The 22,678-nt window shown below is 40.6% G+C and overlaps 1 protein-coding gene across 3 annotated transcripts in view; it reads right to left on the bottom strand.

Moving 5' to 3' along the window:
- The window catches only part of LOC136876400 (monocyte to macrophage differentiation factor), an 88,004-nt gene extending 65,652 nt beyond the window's left edge, over positions 1-22,352 (bottom strand). For all 3 annotated transcript variants that reach the window (XM_068228416.1, XM_067150344.2, XM_067150345.2), the window contains exons 1-4: positions 22,217-22,352; positions 15,037-15,180; positions 14,875-14,962; positions 3,097-3,254 (exon numbers count right to left, since the gene is read on the bottom strand). In XM_068228416.1, the coding sequence (XP_068084517.1) occupies positions 3,097-3,254; positions 14,875-14,962; positions 15,037-15,164 (374 nt within the window). In that variant the 5' untranslated portion in view covers positions 15,165-15,180; positions 22,217-22,352. The remainder of the gene's footprint in view (positions 1-3,096; positions 3,255-14,874; positions 14,963-15,036; positions 15,181-22,216) is intronic.
- Positions 22,353-22,678: the final 326 nt, after the last annotated feature.

Genomic DNA, 22,678 nt, shown 5'->3' with positions numbered 1-22,678 from the left:
ACGTGTAATGATTTTCAAGAATATCATCCTCTGTTTTGTAGAGTATGTCTAGTCCTTGGACGACCTCTATCCACTACTTCTGGACAAAGATTACGGTTTCCCGCAGGCGTTGCTCAAGGTGACGAAAAACATTCTTATCGGAATGGCGCCTTCGAGGGTACCGTGCTGCATACTCACAAGCAGCAGAAGCTTGGTTATCGGATGCACCCAACACTAAAAGCATACTGACCTATTAGTCGTTTGTGTACTCCATCAGGAAACCACCCTACATGCACTTGATAGGACCAGTTATGGTTGTGCAATGCGTGGTTAGTTGACTCATGCATTCAGTTGAATGGATCACACTCATGTGTTCGACTACTGTCATGTGACAAGAGCATGTCATGCTTACAAATGCAATTACACGACGGGACCCGACGTCACACACACAAAATTAAAAAGAAAAAAAAAAACCCTCACAAATTTGAGCCATAGCTCCATGGTCCACATGGGTTTGATAACCCAGCCGTCAACTCAGTAAGCTGCAATGGCGTGATGATGCACGTTTCTCTATTACATTCCGATGCGCTGCAGGATGTGACAGTGTTGCCAACTTCTCGTTTTAGACTTTTTTTTCCAACAGCACCAGATCCAATTAGGCTATAGAAACTTTTGTCTTGCAATGGGATGAAGAATCCCATGCCGACCTCCAAGTGGAATACTTTTGTTCACCCTGTATTTACAGCTGATTTACGGGCACATTTGCTTTAAAGGGAGAATCTCCATTTTTAATAGTATGTACTTTTTGCCTTTTGCTTTCTTTCCTCAAATTTCACATATGCTTGATGCTCTCATTCTGATTTCAATCTTGTGCTGAATATTCCTCATTTTTAATAAATGTTCATCTTGCTCCTTTACGAGAACAGCTGATCTCTCCTCTGCAACCTTTTTAAAAGACAGCTCATAATTTTTACTTTCCTGGAACCAAAAAATATGTTAATGTAAGTTCTTGGTTCAAATGAGGTAAAACATTGGGGGAGGGGTGGGAAGACATGAAATAACACTGTCAGATCATTGAGGGGAAAAAGGTTTAAATCACATATTTAAACCAGGCAATTGATTACTTTATAAGGAATATGGCACTTAATATGAGGTAAAGCATGAACATTAAAAATTTATCAAAAGAGGAAAAGCAAAGGGGTCAATATACAAGGTGGAAAAAAACTATTCCAAGACATTTGCTTACTACAATACTCGTTTCACAATCCAGCCTCGAAGGGCTAAGAAGCATAACACTTAAGCTTTTGCTTTGTTTTTACTGCACACTTTCTTTCAGTAGCTGCCCCTTTATCTTGCATCTTCCCTCACGTTCCACAGGTGGCGGATTTTCTTTTTCAATGGAAGAGGTTGATGGGGTAGTTTTCTTCAACCCCGTCTTTCATCTCATTTCTTCCGATCTCACAAGTTCCCTCCAGTGTCGCCTCGTCTCTGGGCAGATCAGGAGCATGGGAAGAATCTTCCTCACAGTCCACTACTACCTGGAACTGTAAAGTCATTAAAATCCTATTAACTAAAAGTAGTGAAATCTCTAAGAGGGAGAGAGAAGAAAAGAGGTAAGCTGCTGCTTTCATACTCCTTAGCATCCTCTAGGAACTCTAGCAGTATCATTTCCATAACTTCAAGAACTCCTTTAATGGGACTAGGAGGTTCTGATCTAACCCCCTGTTTGGGATAGCCTGGCAATACTCTGACATGGCTCTTTGCCTACAGTTTTATGCATCACCATTACTGTTTCAATTCGGCCAGACATCTTTCATGTTTGTTGAACTCTGCCAGTCTTCAAATAAAACAGAGCAGATATGAAAGTGCAAAAAAAAATACTGACCAAGATTGAGAAAACCAAAGTAATACAGTACATGCTTAAGAGATACCAATTCATACTGACCATTCCACCTAGGGCATTCTGTACACATTAAAAAAAAGTTTTAATGCTCACCTCCTATAAAATGTATTCCAAGCAGTGATCTTTGATTCATCTGTGTTTGTATCAGCCCTTTTGAATTCCATTATTTCTACATAATTCTTTAGAACGTCTTACAACAAATTCCGAGAAGAAAAACAAATTTTCTTCACACATCAGAGATATGAAATACTTTTGCTACGACTTTAGCTGTAATTGGTATAACTAGTTTAAGACATGTCACAATTAAACTTTCTTACCTTTACCGTGCTATCCCAGTTAGGAGCTCTTGATCTTTTCAAAGGCTTTTCCATTTCTTTTGTAACATTCATTACACGAGCAAACTGTAGAAATTTTGTCAAATATAAGTGAATTACCTGCTGACTTTCACCTCGTGTTACCACTGCCTTTTCAATGTACACAGTTTATTCGTGCTACCTCACAGCATCTTGGAAGTTATATTTCTATATAACCAGCAATAATCATAAAGGTGGTGTACGTGATGAAATAAGTCAGTGAACTGCAGGAAGAGATTCCTAATGCTTGCAATAAGTGTACACGAGTGGTATATTAATATTATGCCTATCCCACATTTATTACAAAGAAAAAGCTGCATTAGTTATTCAGGGTTTATTCAATGTATAGATATATAGGTGTTAAACAACTGTAGTAAGACTAAGTCATACGATTCCTCTGATAATGTTTGTCCCAAATCTCATGAAATTTCGCCTAGTGGTTTAGAAGTGATGTCATATCGGAAGGCAGACATACATCATTTAACTTATATATTATTGCAAGAATAATGAATAATTTCCTCAAACTAAGACACTAAAGTACATCAACAATAACTTGCTAGAATAATATGTAAATGCATTCAACAAATTGCACTTATGATAAAATACCAGATGCAACTGTGGAGCCCAGTATGCTGCTCAAAGGATTTTGCAAGTAACTAACCACAGACAGGAGAAGAACAATTTAATTTCAATTTATAATCTATTCTAAACGACAGGCTTCGGCAGTCGGCAGAATTCCTATCCTTGCTGCTAGATGGGGCCTTCATTCCATTCCTGACATGGTCAAATGACTGGGAACAGGCTGGGATTTTCATTTTCAAATTTCTAAAATTCCTTATTAAAATGATTAGATTGTCTTACCTGTTTCTGCTGCAGTAGAAGACAGAATGGAAGAAGGTGGAGATGGTGAAGAGTAGGATGAGGGCTGCCCCGTAGACAACTGCTGACCAATATTGAGGCCAGCTATGAGCTCGCTGGACCAGCATAATTCCTGCCATGACACTTGGGCCCACCCAAACCTAAAGAGAATTCAAAATATTGCTCTAACTTTATAATATCCAAAATGTAGTATTTTTAAATTTATTCAGAACACAGGAAAATTTAAATAGTTCTACCTGCAGTGGCATTAGATATAAATTTTTTAATGAAATACTACTTAAGTACTATAAAATGAGATCCTTATTTCAAGACTATCCAGTATGCAGATGATTTAATATTAGAACTGCTTTAAATTTTATTCTATTTCCAAGAAAATATTTCTTGACTTGTGGCCACTGCAACACCCATTCTTTGGAGTTTCCAACCAGGGTGATAACAGCAGAGGTGATTTTCTATTTGTGAAAATTTGTGAGGTACAAAACGTTGATAAGTAACATTAACTTATTGGTATAAGGCTTGTGTTTTAAAGATAATGGGCAACTTGATGCTTTTGGGGTGTAGCCCTACAGACCTGGAGAGGGTGGCACTGATGCTAATTTCATAAGATAATCAGTTAAAGAGGAAATGACACAGAAAGAAACATTACTGTAGCAGATGATCTAAATTTACCCAATGTCACTTGAGAAGGTAATGCTAGCGAGTGTTGTGTGTCTCTCCTCCGCGCCTGCAAGCTCCACAGCCCGCCTGGCATCGACGTTTCGAGAGACCACGGGGTGGAATGCACTGCTCTGATGTAATCGTCTGTGACGTCAGCCAGCACTATAAATGGAGCAACGTTTCCGTCTCTCGAGGCACTCCTACAGTGTCCAACGACCAGACTACACTGCAAGTCAAGACACGGAGGTTCCCTCTTAAATAAGTGTTCTGAACAGGTGGACTGATTCTGGCCGGGAGGTTTCACCTCAGGACATTGCGTCATGCATCCTGCCTCCCGTAGCACCATCGAGCATCCTATCCAAGCATTCTGCTACACACACAAGTCCCCTACAAGTGCTCCGACTTCAATCCAAGCATTCTGCTATTTATGAACCTTAACGCAAGTTCCTTGCAAGTTCTACGCCTCCTACTAGCATTCTGCTAATACGGACTTTCTACAAGTTCCACTTATTATACTAACTACAGATAATTTCGAACTATCAAGGACATTCCTTCATTTGAGCAGACTATCTTATCAAGATAAGAACTGAATGCACATAGGAATATTAACTTGTATACATGCAAATACTCTTCAGACCCTCAGTCTACTACTTTATGTTGCCATTGAACATGTGCAGTTCATTAAACTTCAAGACAAGTTTCGTTCTTTTAGCGTACATATTGTATAAAAAATTTCAAAGCAATAAACTTTTATGTTGTGCCTTGTACATCGAGTTCCTTGTATACAACATAACAATATTGGTGATGAGGAAAAGTCACAAGCAGGTACCGCCAATACAACAATATTGGCGACGAGGAAAAGTCACAAGCAGGTACCGCCAATACAACAATATTGGCGACGAGGAAAAGTCACAAGCAGGTACCGCCAATACAACAATATTGGCGACGAGGAAAAGTCACAAGCAGGTACCGCCAATACAACAATATTGGCGACGAGGAAAAGTCACAAGCAGGTACCGCCAATACAACAATATTGGCGACGAGGAAAAGTCACAAGCAGGTACCGCCAATACAACAATATTGGCGACGAGGAACAGTCACAAGCAGGTACCCGCCAATACAACAATATTGGCGACCAGGAAAAGTTACGCGTACACACGCCAACAATATTGGCGACAAAAAAAGAACACATTACAAGTAGTTACGCCATATCCACAATATAGCGCCGAGACACAAGTTAGGCATGCCAACATTCTGCCAACATTTCGTATTTGTGCAGTGACATTCCCAGCGTACGCCCCATTTGAACTGAGGACATCAGGCCAACATTTCACGGCACGGACACCGCACCTGTTCTCCAGCGCATTCTCTCTGCGCTCGCTCTTTCTCACTCCCAGGCGATAGCTGAAGGTCACGCTTCCAGCTGGTTCCCCTACACACTGTTTCGAAAGTTGTGCTCACTCTCTCATCCGTCAACATGGCTAGTACGGAGCAATTAGCAGCTATATTGCAGGCTTTGCAGCAGCAACAGCAGCAGTCAGCATTGCTTACAGCCATACAGGCTCTCTTCATCCGCACAGAACACCACCGTCCCTGCCTTTTCTGCCTTCGACCCAGAGAAAGAAGAATGGTCAGTGTATTTCGCTCGCCTTCAACAGCACTTCATCTGCCACTCCATTAAGGGTGAGAAGTGACAAGCTCTTTTTCTCAGTTCTGTAGCAAATACTACCTGCGAATTACTGCAGAAATTAAGCCCCGAAGAACAGATCTCGGAAGTTCCTTTCGTACAGCTCCTAGCTCGCATAAATGAACATTATGCTAAGGATCCCCACATTGTAGCAGCTCGCTATAAGTTTTTTCAATGTAGAATTAAGCCGCAACAGACTCGCACAGAATGGATTGCGGAATTACGTGGCTTCGCCAAGAGTTGCAAGTTTATCTGTTCTAAGGATGGTTGTAGCACGCCCTACACTGATTCACTCATTCGGGACATGGTTATTCTCCATACTCTCCAAGACAAAGTTTGTTTCAACGCTGTCAAGAGTAGTAACCCTTCTTTGGAAAACGTACAGCGTATTGCCAGTCTATGAAATGACTACCAAGACTGCAGCTGAAATAGCTCTCAAATATGAAGTCGCTCACGTATCTCATACGGCCCGCCAGCATTCTGCTCCTTCGAACCGCCAGGTCAGCTCACTCCTTTCCAAGCGTTCCCGATGGGTTTATTCTCTCTCTTCTACGAAGACAAGCATTCCTAAGAAAACTCCTCAGCTCCTGCCTTCCTGCAGAGGATGTTTTAAGTATCACGAACGCCGTGACTGCTGCTTCTTGAAGTCAACCTGTGATCGCTGTCATAAAGTAGGACACATCAAGACTGTCTGTCAAAGTACGTCCCACCCTGCCAGTACTTATCCAGCGAAAACTATTCCGAAGACACGACAGGACATGGAAGTTGATCAAATCAACCTCATTCTTCCTACAAGAAATTCTAGTAAGATCATTCCGATCGCTTTCCCCGATCACTACTGATTTTCAATTAGATACTGGATCGCCGGTATCTATTATCAATCTTGCTACATATCACAACTTAGGATCACCGTCTTGCTCTCCTGCTGATGTCCAACTTGTTACTTTTAAGAGGAAGAAAATTGATATTAAGGGACAAATCACTATTCCAGCCAGATATAAAGATATTCATAAGGTCGTTACCTTACTAGTGGTCAATAACTACACTGCATCCAATATTCTAGGCATGGATATCTTCAATTTATTCGGCTTTCAAATACATGACGTCAATGTAGTCTCCGCCTTACAACTTACCTCTGGTCACCGATCTCCTAGAGCAATTTCCAGAAGTTTTCGACTACCTTAGGCACAGCCAAAGACTACACAGCTCATATCCAGCTGAAATCAGGAGCCAAGCCTCGTTTTTTCAAAGCGCGTCCAGTTCCACTTGCACTTCAGGATCAAGTTACTCAAGAATTACAGATATGGATAGCAGCCGGTATCGTAGTTCGTCAATTCCAGTCAATGGGCTACTCCACTCATCGTAGTTAAATAAGCTAATGGCAATATCCGCATTTGTGGTGATTTTCGCTCTACAATCAACTCTCAGATTGAAACAGACTTTTCCGATTCCCCGTCCTGAGGACTTATTTCGCCGTTTAGCCGGTGGACAGTTCTTCTCTAAAGTAGATCTCAAAAAAGCTTATCTACAGCTACTTTTGCACGACAAATCCAAGCAGTGCCTCATGCTGAACATCCCTCTTGGACTTCTACAGCTCCAGCGCCTACGTTTCAGTGTCTTCCTCTGCTGCGATTTTCCAGCGATATTTAGCACAGCTTACCGCCTCCATTCCCGGTTGTGCTAATTACCTTGATGACATTCTTGTGACCCGTTAAGATCATCAAGAGCACCTGCATAATCTGCGCCTGCTCCTCATCAAATTGAAAGAAAATGGCATATGTGCTAATCTCGCTAAGTGCACATTCTTTCAACCTCAAGTTCACTACCTAGGTCATATCATTGATAAGAATGGCATTCAACCTAGCGAACAGAACGTCTCTGCCATTGTCAACATGCCTGCACCGCAGATCAAACAGCTCCAATCCTTCATCGGAAAAGCGAACTATTACAACAAGTTCATTCCACGCTTCGCTTCAGTAGCAGCTCCTTTGAACACCTTACGCAAGAAAGGTGCTAAATTTCATTGGTCTCAGCAATGTCATCAACCATCAACAAGGCTCTTGTCCATGCTGTCAAGCTTACTCATTTTCAGCCCGGTAAGCTCCTCACTCTCGCCACGGACGCATCTGGTTATGGACTCTGCGCCGTTCTCTCCCAGAAGGATCGCCACGAACAAGAACGTCCTATAGCCTTCGCTTCCAAGACACTCAATGAAGATCAACGTCACTACTCTCAGATAGAGAAAGAAGCCTTAGCTATTATATTTGGTATTCGCCGTTTCAACGAGTATCTATGGCAACCATTTCCTTATAATCACTGATCACAAACCTCTTGTTCACTTATTCCATCCTGGTACTAAGATCCCTGAACATTCTCTAAGGAAACTTCAGAGATGGTCCATATTTCTTTCCGACTACTATCAGATTGCCTATCGTAGCACATCCCAGCATTGTAATGCTGATGCTCTCTCTCGCTTACCTGTAGGTCCTGATACTACTTTTGATTCTCAAGAAGTTTTCCCACTGACGCTACTTGTATCGCCAAAGCGATTGGTAAGGATAGTACACTAGCTACAGTTCGTACTTATATCCGCAACGGTTGGCCTCTTCACCACAAGCTTCCTACCAGCCTTGCACCTTATCGTCTTCAGCATCGTCTCATGACTCGTGCCGGAGTCATCCTATTAGAAACAGGCACCCTATTCCGAGTGGTTATCCCACTTAGTCTGCGTACACAAGTTCTCAACTTGTTACATGAAGGTCATTGGGGAATATCACGCACCAAGCAACTTGCCCATCAACACTGTTATTGGCCCGGTATTGACGCCGACATCGAGAAACTCATCCGCCACTGTGACCCGTGTCAGGTACATCAGAACGCACCGTCATCTGACCTCGCTCCATGGCCTCCTGCTACTTCTCCTTGGGAATGAGTACACAGACTTCGCTGGACCTTTTCTCAACTCTATGTGGCTCATGGTAATAGATTCTCTATCCAACTTTCCTTACGTCGTAGAAATGCATTCTACTACTACAGAAGCTACCATTCGCACACTTCAGAAGATTTTCACTACTGAAGGTTTACCTTAAGTGTTCATTTCAGACAATGGACCCCAATTTACTGCCACTAACTTCCAGAACTTCTGTACTCATAATGGCATTCGGCATATTCTGGCACCGCCTTTTCACCCACAATCTAATGGTGAAGCTGAATGTTTTGTCCAGACATTCAAGAAAAGCATGAAGAAAGCTGTATCTTCAGGTTTAATTAAGGATCAGGCATTGTTACAACTCCCAGGAAGATATAGGACTATGCTTGGTACCGACAACCTCACTCCAGCTCACAAGCTCCATGGACGTCCTCATCAAACTTTGCTTTCTTTGTTGCAGCCTCTTCCTGCCCAGCCGCAGCGCTCGCAACCAAAGTTCAACGCTGCCGACAAAGTATATGTCCGGACTTTCAAGTCCAATCCTCCCTGGATACCTGGTATCATCTGCCATACCTTGGGCCATCGTCTCTACGACATCCAGACCGCCGACAAACGCATCTGCTGCCACCAGGACCAGATCCGCCTCCGCTATCGTCCATCTCCTTCTGTTGATTCCTTTGTCACACCTAAGAAATCCATTGCAGAACGAGCTCTGGACCATTTCATCAACATGGATTCTTTTCAGGATGATTCTACGCTCTTTCGCCCAAACCAGGCTCCGGACAACATAGACACGGCCAACTCTCCAGCCCAGCATCACTGCTGCTGCCAGCGCCTTCACTGTATCACGCCGTACCGGCGTAAGTAGGAGGGGAGGGTGTTGTGTGCGTCCTCCGCGCCTGCAAGCTCCGCAGCCCACCTGGCATCGACGTTTCGAGAGACCACGAGGTGGAATGCACTGCTCTGACGTAATCGTCTGCGACATCAGCCAGCACTATAAATGGAGCAACGTTTCCGTCTCTCGAGGCACTCCTACAGTGTCCAATGACCAGACTACATCGCAAGTCAGACACGGAGGTTCCCTCTTAAATAAGTGTTCTGAACAGGTGGACTGATTCTGGCTGGGAGGTTTCACCTCAGGACATTGCCTTGTGCATCCTGCCTCCCGTAGCACCGTCGAGCATTCTATCCAAGCATTCTGCTACACACACAAGTCCCCTACAAGTGCTCTGACTTCAATCCAAGCATTCTGCTATTTATGAACCTTAACACAAGTTCCTTGCAAGTTCTATGCCTCCTACTAGCATTCTGCTAATACGGACTTTCTACAAGTTCCACTTATTATACTAACTACAGATAGTTTCCAACTATCAAGGACATTCCTTCATTTGAGCAGACTATCTTATCAAGATAAGAACTGAATGTACATAGGAATATTAACTTGTATAAATGTAAATACTCCTCAGACCCTCAGTCTACTACTTTATGTTAGCATTTAACGTGTGCAGCTCATTAAACTTCAAGACAAGTTTCGTTCTTTTAGTGTACATATTGTATAAAAATTTCAAAGCAATAAACTTTTATGTTGTGCCTTGTATATCAAGTTCCTTGTATACAATACAACAGACAGGAAGCATAATAACCGAACAGTAAATAAATTAATCTAAGGACAGCTAAACCAGAAAGTGATGGAACTAACTAGAGGGAAGAATATTTTATACATGGTGCTGGTAAGGCCAGATGAGCTCTATAAAGTAACTGATAGTAAGTGATAGGTGATATAAGTGATTATGAAATGGTTTCTTGCTGTTTAAAAATTAAAAAAAAGTGATAGAAAGGAATGTTGTAAAAGTAGAATTAATGGCAGTACCATATGGTTGGTAAGACAGATATGAGGAGTTAAAGTTATAATCAGTGGAAAATGATAAATAAAAATGTAAACAGCTTATGGGATGAGTTTAAATCAATTGTTGAGAAACGTGAAAACAGGTATGTACTTCTTGTTAATATGAAGAAGGGAAACATTTCGTAGGGTGACTTCTTGATAAATGGAATGTCAAACTGTGCTAGTATGGTGACAATAGGATGTAAATACCTCTCTTACCATTACTAAATCTTTTCTGGCTCGGTCTACAAAGTCGTAAATTTATTATGACCATGATGTTCATATTGAAGTAAATATTCCTATAGTACAATACATTATGCAATTCAGAAACAAGTCTAAATAAGAACTAAACATTTTTCAGGAATGGAAAAGATCCACTATGTTTGTCCAACCCTTGTCCAGTTTCTCTACGGGGTCAGGTATGAGGTGAGGTGAATCTGTTGTGGCGGGTTTGTATGACCGGATGACCTTCCTGACGTCAACCTCATCAGAGGAGTTAATGAGATGAAATGAATGAGGTGATGTATGATAGTAGGGAGAGGGCGAAACCTGGTGCCGGCACATAGCCTACTCCTAATAGAAGTTACATTAATTAAACCACCTTATAAATACATACATACATACATAAATAAATAAATAAATAAATAAATAAATAAATAAATAAATAAATAAATAAATAAATAAATAAATAAATAACTAACTAAATAACTAAATAACTAAATAACTAACTAACTAACTAAATAAATAATCATGAGTTTTAGTGAAAAAAGGAAAGGTATGTACTGAACCGTATCATATGGTGGTCTTAGGGCGATTAACGCCTAAGATCTATAGGCTTGTTCTTACAAATTGCACAAAATTGTGCTGATTATCCTCTTAGTTAATAATCAATATTACATCAAATTAAGATGAAATTTTAGATAGACATGTTTCGACCCGGCATAGGGTCATCCTCAGTAAAATATATACAATAAACTAAAAACATTACACAATATGAAGTGCTTGTTAAATTTTTTTCCTTAAACATAATTAAAAGTATGAGATAGTGGTCGTTAACAGTTTTGAGCTGGAGGCCTCTTTGTAATATTCTTATTGTCACCTGATACAGTTCAAGTGATATCTGTGTACTGTTGACTTAATTATAGTGTTTATTCATAAGCTGACATATGTAAGTTGTTACTGAAGTTGAACCATCTGTTTTCTAGTCTGCAAAAGGGATAAAAAAAAAGTCAAATTAAGAATTAAAAAATGGGGACTTGATAGGAAACATTTAAGGTAAGTTTTGATGAACAAAATTAACTTTTGTTACGTGGCCCGCTTTTATTACCCGTGTTCTCCAACTACGGAGTTCAGCTCTCTACTGACGTGCTCCCGCAGTCAAAACATGCGACCTACTGTTAGGAGGTAGTGGAGTGGGGAAATTGGGCGGGATTTGTGGGAGTGTGGGAGAATGCAGGATTATGGGGGTGGTAAAAAAACTGAGTAATAATTGTGAATTCTTCTGGTCTTGTCTTTTACTAAAAATAATTGGAATAAAAGTTTCCCATATTTTTTTTTCTTTTCATTTATCTCATTTAAGTTCTGATCCATACTAACGCAAAAATTCTCCAAGATGTTGAGTAGTGGACCTTTTTGTTCACGTAGAATTTTTAGATCTTGATCTATTGTGGTATAATTATGATTATGGTATTTGTGATGGTTACTGATGGCCGAGAAATTGTGTGTCAGTGTTGTCGATTACTTAAGGGCCATTAGCCCGAGCGCTATTCCAGGGATGCGAGGTTCTGCCCATATCTTTGCTTATATCTATGGTAGAAGCTGTGTTTGCTCTTCAGCTTATTACAAGGCTTGTTCAAGGGCCAATATGTTTTGATGATGATTATGCTTGTTTAGAGGGGCCTAACATCTAGGTCATAGGCCCCTAATGGTACGAAATGAGACGAAATGCAATAACATTTTAAAAGTACAAAATTCATCCACTGATCAGAATTCAAAAACGTGATGAAGAATGAATGAATGAATGAATATGAATTTAAAACGATCAGTGGGTCCAACCCGCAATGCCTCACCTGACCAGAAACAATATTACGGACCAAGGGAGTCTCCAAAGCACAATCCTGATGATGATGCTTGTTGTCTAAAGGAGATCAATATTCATGTCAACAGTCCCTCATAATGGCACTTATCACTAGTAAAGGAGAACCATGGTATTTCTCAGGTTGCAGTACTAATCAAAGGTAGTGTAAACTCACGGTGTTCCAACCATTATGGTACTACTCACAAGTGTTGTACGTAGTACACCTCTGGTGTTTCTCACATATGGCAAATCTCACAGGCAACGCAAACCCACAGTGTTCCTCACCTAGGTGTACTAATCACGGGCACTGGTATTCCCGTGGTGTTCCGCATATAGTGGGTACTAATCGCAGGCAACGAAGACCCACAATGTCTCTCATAATGTGTTACTAACTTAATGGTACTAATCATGGGCAACGTAAGACAGTGGTGTTCCGCATTTAGTGGTACTAATCACAGGTACTGGAAACCCACAGTGAACCCCACTCTACTGCTACAAATCAAAAAACTATCGAGTACCTAACAGAGTGGTACTACTCGCAAGTAAAGGCGACCCATGGTGTTCCCCGCATGATGGTACAAATCACAAGTAGTTTCATGGTTCTCATGCAATCATCCCTTGGTCGCCCCTTATAGTTTCCTCTTATGACAGGCAGGGGATACCGTGGGTGTATTCTTCGTCTGCATCCCACACCCACAGGGGGTAGACAAAGAGAAAAAAGAAAAAAGTAGGGATCCCTCACTTCGAAAAATGAAGTAACGGACAAAGAAAGGCAAGGGCCATGAAGGGCGTGAAAATGGAAGACTCCCTAGGCCTCGAATGCTCTAATGCCGTCGGGGTCAGAAAAGAACAAGAGTCGACCAAGGGAGGTCAGACAGGATAGATGAAAGCAAGGAGCCTGGCACAAGTAAGTGGAAGCAATGCCAGGACTCAGCTAAGGGCCCTGTGGTCGCCAACCCATGCTCCCAAGTTGAGAGCACCTGGGGCCCCTCTTAGTCGCCTCTTATGTCAGGCAGGGGATACCGCGGGTGTATTCTACATGTGCGTCTCCCACCCGCAGGGTATCCAATATGTTTTGAAGCAATAATAATAACTGCCAATTTAGAACATTAAATTCCTTTTGAACAATAGTGAAGTAAAAAATAATTTTGGCCTTAAAATTACCACTCTAAAAATAAAATATATTGTAACCAACAATCAGTTGCCACTGATCTGCATTTAGGACTTGCCCAAGTGGCAGATTTCTTATCAGTTGTTCACCTACTCTTCTCTTCAATAATTTCAAAGAAATTTGAAATTTATCATCATCTCCCTTGGTAAATTATTTATTCCAATCCCTCTTCCCATAAACTAATATTTGCCCCAATGTCGCAAAGAAAAAGCGGGCACGTAACAGTACATATGTGTACGTTAAAGGGTAGAGGTCACATCCACCAGCCAAGACAGCTGCAGGTTTTCATAGTTCAATACTTTATTTTAATTTTATTATAGCTAGTGGATTACTCTGTTGCTTTCTTCTGATACAAACTTCTGCACAGCATAAGGAGTTACACTTTGTTCAGGGGTGTGTGCACGTTAATTTATCACTATAAGTTTATTTACATCGTAAGAGTTGTGGTGGTGGCGATTATTGTATTAAGAGGAAGTACAACTAGGCAACCATTCTCCATTAACACCAATCGGAGGGAAAAATTGGAAGAGGCCTTTGGAAGCTAATACCGTCAGGGTCGGAAAAGAATAAGTGTTGACCAAGGGAGGTCGGATGGATGAATTAAAGAGAGGAGCCATGCACAAGTGGAAGCAATGCCAGGACTCAGCTAAGAGCCCCATGGTTGCCAACCTACCCTCCCAAGTTAAGAGCCCTTGTGGTCCCCTTTCAGAACAGGCAGAGGATAATAGGGATGTATTCTACCATCCCCACTTACAGGTGAACTTTATCACTATTGCTTTGTTTATGTCATAAAAGTTGAACAAAGCAAGGCATAAGGGGTTAGACTTTGTTTAGGTGTCTGTATATTAAGGTTAAGTTTCTTTATTGTGCTGCAGGTGATAATACTATACCTGTGTTAAATTATGGGAGTTATGACACATTCGATCAATATAAAAAATGGAAGCGACTGCTGACAGAATGGAAAATGCTGCACGATTCTAGGGGCAGGTTAGTGGATCCCTAGCCTTCGCAATGAAACACATCACTCTCCTCCCAGAATATAAGGCAAGATTTATATGACTTATCTTTCGAAATAATGTGATTTATACTTCTGAAGCAAATGTTATGGAAAAAGCATGATTTATGATATTTGACTATAAACATGAATATATGTCTAGGCTTTGGTCAATTGGTCCCTAGATTTAGCAAAGAACACATCACAAGTAATATGATGTAAGATTTATATGATTCACCTTTTGAAATATTTAATTATTATGCTGGTGGGTAATATGACAAACTTTTACCTTTTACAGCATGGTGGAGTATCATCCCATAGGTAATTAATTATAAGTGAGGTTAGAATGTGTATACTCACTCCATGTGTGACCACATTAGCAATGTGTTCAATGGATGTTGGAATGTAAGCACAGTTGGGGCTGGCCTTTTCGTTCATCCACTGTATTCTGCAACAACACAACACAGCCGTCAAATTTGGATCACACCAGTGTCTGATACTGAGAGGCCATAAAATGCTCACCTGTGGAACCATTTGAGGCGGAAGCTTTCCAATGCCAGCATCCAGAGGTACTGTACCTTCGAGCTCGACATGCTTTTACCCCAGATGACCACGAGGAATGTTACAATGCGAGCCCACGGCCCCAACATGGTAGCACATTTCGCACTGAAAATATGCATTCATTCAAATTTCAAACAGCACCAGAAGATTATTATATATAAATTAACACATATTAAAAGCTAAACATAATTAGTCAAATCACTATGTCAGTTGTCAAGTTCTCCTATGTACACCAGTCACATTTGGTCATTTTCACATTGTGGTATAAGTGAGGAATGACCTTATGGTTCTACCAATACTAGAAGTAAGCAAGTAAAATAGACTTGGTAACCTAGTGAAACATGTTCCAGAGGTATCATCCAACTTAAAGAAAATTTTTAAAATGTATGAACTAATACAACCTAGATATTAGAGCTCAGAAAACTATTTGTTACAGCATTTGTTTGGTGAGTTGGGTTGTATGGTGGTGAAATACCGATGCTGAACTCCAAATTAAAGTCTTATTCAGGTATGAGAGATGAGGAATTGGACGTGCCTGCTTAAGATGCTCTGCATGTTTTAAAGTACTCAACTGAGTTGATGAAGGAAGAGCAATTCCTAAGGCACCTGTATCAAAGACTACTCTACCAGATTGAAAGAACACTGGTATACAGCCTTACTGCAGTACATATGGAAGGCAGATTTGGAAGGAGAAAACACCCAGTGAGGTAGGCCACAATCACACTTCTGTACAACTAAAACAAGCATTTTCACACCATGCAAATGCTGGGGCTGTACCTTAAGGCCACAGACGCTTCCTTCGCACTCCTAGCCCTTTCCTGTCCCATCGTCGCCATAAGACCTATCTGTGTCGGTGCAACGTAAAGCAACTTGCAAAAAAACCAGTGTGTTCACACATTTGGGCTCTATGCCATCAGAAGCAAACCAGCCAGATGCGAGATATACTAATCTTCTCCTCCTCCTCGCCTTCTCAATTTAGTGAGTCAGCAAATGATGTGGATTTCGTCCAGTTTTACAGCCGGATGGCTGTTGTCAACCCTATGTAGAGAGATGCATTCACTATTACAAGTTTCTGTAGTGGTTGGTAGCGCAGTGTGTTGTATGCAGATGGAAAGAAGGGTATCAAGACAAACACTAATATTCAGTTCCCAAACCAGAGGAATTAACCATTTGCAGTTAATATCCTCAACCCAGCAAGAAATCTAACTAGGGGCCCTCTGAGTTGAAGGCCAATACACTGACCATTCAGCTAAGGAGTCAGGAATTATCTTTTAACATACCTTCAATATGCATAAATTGAAAAAGAAAAGAATTGAGTCCCAGAAGTTCAGCCTGGTGGAGGATTCTTGTGTCATTAAATTTACCAACACAGGTATCTTGCATTTATGCATCTTTCAATGTCAACCAACTGTACTAAAATTCGATCCTGGACTCCTGAACACAGAAGGCGAGAGTTTAACGAACCTACACTATGCAGCTATTTGCAGTAAATGGAGAACATGTTTCCCTTTTTTTTTTTAGACCTCTACTGTAAATATTCAGCAATACAACCCTCTAAGTATACCTGCATGCATATGGCACTACCATCACTTAGAGAGCTATATGAAGAGAGAAAAAAAAAAATTAGAGCCTAAGAGGCGACTGTGAAGTTTAGGATTTTGACAATGGTGATGGAGTCTGTATTTATTACGATAGGTTGCATTCTTCTTCAAAATCCTGTATACAATAAATTCCGTGCTACAGCGGCAATGTACTCATGCTGGGAATGGCCATCAAGCAAAAACATAAGTATGTGAATTTTGCAATTAATGTTATTGGCTTTATGTTAGACTTTCATTTTGCAATTAACATTGTATTGAATAGGTACCTACTTCTTTTATTTAAGTAACAAGTTTTCACTTTCTCTTTCATATTGTAATCTTATACCAAGTAAGAGAGTACTCTTAGGATGTCAACTGTTCAATTTGAATAATTACTACTTACATTGTTATTTAGCTAAATCAACAAGGAATAGCTCAAGAACATTTCAGCACTAAAATCTGAATTTTCAATTCACAAAATTAACTTGTCAAGCTGCACATACATACAAAAGAATGAAATCTCAAAATGAGCAAAAATATTGTTAGTGTTGTCAGCTGATCTCCTAGAAGTATTTTGGAGAAGATGGTGACCATCATATGTTTATGAGAAAAATCAAAGGAACATGATGGGAAACTATACCTGTGGTAGCAAAGAGGAGAGATCCTTTATGCTTGCCAGGGACCCACCAACCTGCCCCAAGACATTCATAGTTAATAGAGAAGAATTAAAACAGACCATGTAAATCTGCAAAATGTTGCTATTGGAAGACTGATGAAGACAAGTTCCCTATTGTCTGATAGAACTTGCCCATATCTGGTCACAGACCTGCCACATTTGATAAAAATAAAACCACATTTGTCACTTAAGAGTACACAGGCCAATATCTGTCACAGAAACAGTGGCCCATGTGGGGCCACACTCTTCAAGAGGGTCTTTTCTACAGCCATGGTGGATACTGTCCAAATGTCAGGCCTGTTGAGTACATGGTGATGTCATCCGAGCCACATCATGTTGGTTCTCTAAACTACAGTATGTTTCGTTATCGAGCTAAGGAAGCATTACTGGACGTCTACAAGGTTCCACCTTATGGAATTTAATAACAGACAATCTCACTGACTAACTACTAGAGCTTGAAGACAATCTAGAATTTCTTTTATATGTAGATTAAAGGATTCTCATAAAAGATATATTTCTTTTTTTTTTTTTTTTCCAATATGCTGTAAGTCCTACTGACACAGATAGGTCTTCTGGCGATGATGGGATAGAGAAGGCCTAGAAACGCGAAGGTAGGGGCCGTGGCCTGAATTAAGGTACCACCCCAGCATTTGCCTGGTGTGAAAATGGGAAACCATGGAAAACCATCTTCAGGGCTGCCAACAGTGGGGTTCGAACCCACTACCTCCCAAATGCAAGCTCACAGCTGCGCGCCCCTTACTGCACGGCCAACTCTCTCTAAAGAATGTACTCTACATGCTATTAAGCCTTCTCAAAACTAAAGATTGGGGCAAGGATAACAAATTAGAATGAGCAAAACAGAGGTCAGCCATAATGCCAATTCTCTGCTGGCAGTTTCAAGTGTATCGTTCACATCCTACTGCGAGTATCAGGTAAACAAGAGGTTAACTATCTACCTTACTTGGGTGGGGATGGTAAAAATAACACCCACAGTATCTCCTGCCTGTCTTAAGAGACGACTAAACGGGAACCCAGGGGCTCTCAGCTTGGGAGCGTGTGTTGGTGTCCATGGGGCCCTTAGCTCAGTATTGGCATTTCTTCCAATTGTGCCATGCTCCTCACTTTCATCTATCCTATCCGAATTCGGATGGTCTAATGCGAGGCCAAGGAAGTCTCATTTTGACGCCCTTCGTAGCCCTTGTCTTTCTTTCGCCGATATCTTCATTTTTTTGAAGTGTCAGATCCCTTCCAATTTTTCTCTGATTAGTTTTATATAGAGGAAGATTGCCTAATTCTTCCTCTTAAAACAATCACCACCACCACTACTGTTATATTAGTAAGCTCATATGGAATTCGCACATCATGCAGCCATATAGAAAAACACACATTGCACTCCACAATCTTATTTGATGTACTCTGTTATCAGCAGACTTTCTTTCAACCACCTGGCCACTACGAACCAGTATTGTCTTCCTGTGACAACCTACGCCTCCTCAAACTAGATACAAAATGCGAATGGAAAACCTTATAAAACTGCAAAGACAAATCTCAATTCTTATGATGAAGTCCTACTGATCTGTCTCTACTGAAGTACAGTACTAACAGTGATTGCCAAAATATTTTTTTTATAAGCTGGTTTACATCACACCAACACAGATAGGTCTTATGGCGATGGTGGGATAGAAAGGGCTAGGAGTAGGAAGGAAGCAACCATGGCCTTAAATACGGTACAGCCCAGCATTTGCCTGGTGTGAAAATGGGAAACACAAGGAAAATCATCTTCAGGGCTGCCGACAGAAGTTTGAACCCATTAAGTTATCTCCTGAATGACTGCCGATATTCTTCCCGTGGAGTTAAAAATCAGGCTAAGAAACAACATCTGGGCACTTAAACAAGGCTCCAACTGTTACTCTAGAGTATTAAAGGCAGAAATACCAGTCAGAACAGCAGGACTCTAGGACATCTGTGTTGAGCTATCATTGGTTAGCTTCTCTGGCACGGGGGCTCAGTGTATGTGTTGCCTTCATAATCATTTCATCCATATCACGACATGCAGGTCGCCTACAGGAGTCAAATCAAAAGACCTGTACCTGGCGAGCTAAACATGTTCTCGGACACTTCCGGCACTAAAAGCCATACATCATTTCAGGACCAAGAGGGGAAGGCAACTACACAATATTCACAGACAGAAATGTAGGAGAAAGCATGAATGTATAGTGTTTAAAGTGGTACAAGGAATTCAGATTGCTGTCAAATGGATAACCCACGACATAGAAACACCAAATATGCGATTAATGCAGATGCACAAGCTGCGCTAAAAAGCTATCTCATTCTGTGAATCCACAAACTCTGCAATCCTTAATATTAGAAAGGACATCCATGCTGTATTTGCTGGTTACAAAATCACACTCCACTGGATCAGGAACGCACCAAAAATTGAATGAGCTGATTTTCTACCTAAAGTCAATTCCACAAGAGAGACGATAACATATGATGAGCTCCCATTATTACTTTGTAGGCAGAAACTAAGAATTCTACAAATATTTCTGGAATAAATTGTACATATCCTCTACAAGGTCCCATTCACAAAACTATTCTTTCCAAATGTCTATTGCTGGCACCACACCAAAATATTCTGCCCAAACACAATCTACCATGGGAAATTCCTTCAGTAGTTTCACAGAATTGAGAAAGCAATGTCTTCCATATGGAGAAGAAACCCACAGAGTACTTCACCTTCTCAATCAACACAAACTGCTAGTTTTAAAGAGGCGCATGTATCCCCACCTAAACGTTCAACTATGCTAAATTATATCCGATCCCAGATCTATTAGTTTATAAATGAAATATACCAGATTAACTCAACAACCCACGTCTTTCATACGCACCCAGATACTAAATATAGTGTGATATACGCAAAGGGTGAAATGTAGATAATAACTATAGTTTAAATTAAAAACACCAGCAGGTATGGGATATTTGTTTTTCATCTGTCATTCCCAGATGATGCAACTTAAGACTTTATCCACCTGACTGAAGTCCCATGAGCACCAAAGAGAAGGCCATGTACCTCCTACATAAAAGTGAGGAATACGTAGAAGATCCAGAGTCCACTTTTAGTCATTCACTTCCTATGAACATTGAACATTCTTTTCAAAATGAATCGTTGGGTCCAAAATATTCGCCGCTTTATTTGGTGGCCTATTAATCATGATGTCAGCACATCTGGGCTCCATGCTGAAGGCAATATTCCAGATCTATTGCTAATCCAGTCATTGCTCTTGGGATCATTTTCATATATGGCCTACCGGGCAAGTTGGCCGTGCGGTTAGGAGCGTGCAGCTGTGAGCTCGCATTCGGGAGATAGTGGGTTCGAACCCCACAGTCGGCAGCCCTGAAAATGGTTTTCCGTGGATTCCCAATTTCACACCAGGCAAATGCTGGGACTGTACCTTAATTAAGGCCACGGCCGCTTCCTTCCCATTCCTAGGCCTTTCTTGTCCCATCGTCGCCATAAGACCTATCTCTGTCGGTGCAACGTAAAGCAACTAGAATATATGGCTACACCTTTACCTTTAGTTGGAAAGCACCTCCACAAAACAAACCCTTGTCGCTGTATGGGTTTTCTGACCTGATGTCCCAATTTTGAGAGTGAATTGTCATATTTTAAGACAAGATTCACATCACAAGCAACTATTTTCACGAAGTTCAGACTAAATGGAGATGAATTCCAAACAGTAGTACCGGTATTGAAGTTTATCCAAAAGATTTGATGAAAGCAAGAAAACTGTAGCTCATTTTCCCTCCAGACCAATATTGTTAAACACTAGCCTGGCTAATGATGCAAGATAGTAATTTTTTAAATGAAGGCTGAAATGGAATTAATAATTTGTTGTCTTAAAATTCAGAGATTACAGTAAATAGAATTGACAAAATGTTAATGTGTCACAAAATTGTCAAGTAAGGCAGGATATAGTATTAAGTCAAACGCTGTGTACTGTACAACGTTTTCAGTTTACACACAAATGTGTAAAATTAATTTATCATGAAAAGTCTGTCAAATGTAAGTTCATTACGTAAATTTATTAATTTAAATGTTTGTCCCCAAGATCTGCAGACACAAAAGAATGAGGTAAATAATAGTAGGCTTTCTACTGTATTTATAGCGGGAAAATCTGTTTTCCAGAATTGAAAATGTCTTGACCCAAAAACACAATTACAAATTCAAAATTGTATTACTTAAAGACTGTTCTTACACAATTCGGTGTCAAGTTTATGCAGGACTGTGCCATTCATGAGGCCAGATATTACGGTTATTCGAACACTCAGGCCGGTCTAGTCCCTGAAGATACGAATGATACGATACAATAGCCTGCATTAGTTCATTCAAGGCCAACGAATGTCCTCAAAAAATCAGGTCCACTTAAGTGTAATGACTCTGAACAACTTTTGGTAGTAAACACAAAGCTGTTGAAAAGTCTATCCTACAAAGAACGGTAATCAGTCGATTGTTAAGAGGTCGTAGTAGTTAAATAATATTACGTAACTGCAGTAATATAATACGGAAAGCAATTTCCCACCGCAATTAATTAAATAAACTACGACTAGAGGTAAGTCGTAAGAAAGTTTATATACAAAATTCATTCTAAATTGCATGGAACTGTTTTCTAATATATGCTCCGGGAATTACATTTAAAAATAGGGTGGAAAATGGTGCAAATACAACCAGAGTAATTCGATACTTGGTTTTAATAAAAATGTCATATCTTAAAAATTTCCATGCCGAATTAGTACACTGAATACAACTTCCACACACCAACTGAAAACAAAAGAAAAATAGCACTTTGTAGAAAAAATAATTACAATTAAACACCAAAATACTTACATGTCTACAATTGTTATCAGATGCTTCGGACTGCCGCTGTAGCTCCAGCCAGCAGACGACAGCCCGAGCTCAGCGACTTATCGAGCAGTCAGCTGTGATGTCTGGAGGCGTGTTCTAAAGGTCAGCTGATAACAATAAAAAGACCAACTCGTACTGTCACTAGTGATGGGCGAATGATACGGAAGTTCGAGCAGGCTCGAGTCGGCCCGATACGCTACGTAGGCTCGATGCCGTATCGAACTTGTTCGAACTGTCAGGCGACACCACACATCGACTAAGCGGAGCGCGGACGGAAAATTCGTCCTATTAGATTACTACTAGGTACACTCAGTATATTTATGTGTGTGGGGTGTTGAACACAACGTTCTCAGTGAACGGAAAGAGCATTTGTTTAAGTCTTTCTGGCAGTACGAACAACAGATTGGTAATATTTATTTCGTTAATATGTACCTTTGCATTTTA

Source organism: Anabrus simplex, chromosome 6 (genome assembly GCF_040414725.1).
Source record: "Anabrus simplex isolate iqAnaSimp1 chromosome 6, ASM4041472v1, whole genome shotgun sequence".
In the NCBI taxonomy this organism is placed as follows: Eukaryota; Metazoa; Arthropoda; class Insecta; order Orthoptera; family Tettigoniidae; genus Anabrus; species Anabrus simplex.
The sequence above is the reverse complement of the archived record's forward strand: the minus strand, read 5'-3'. Positions and strand labels throughout refer to the sequence as shown.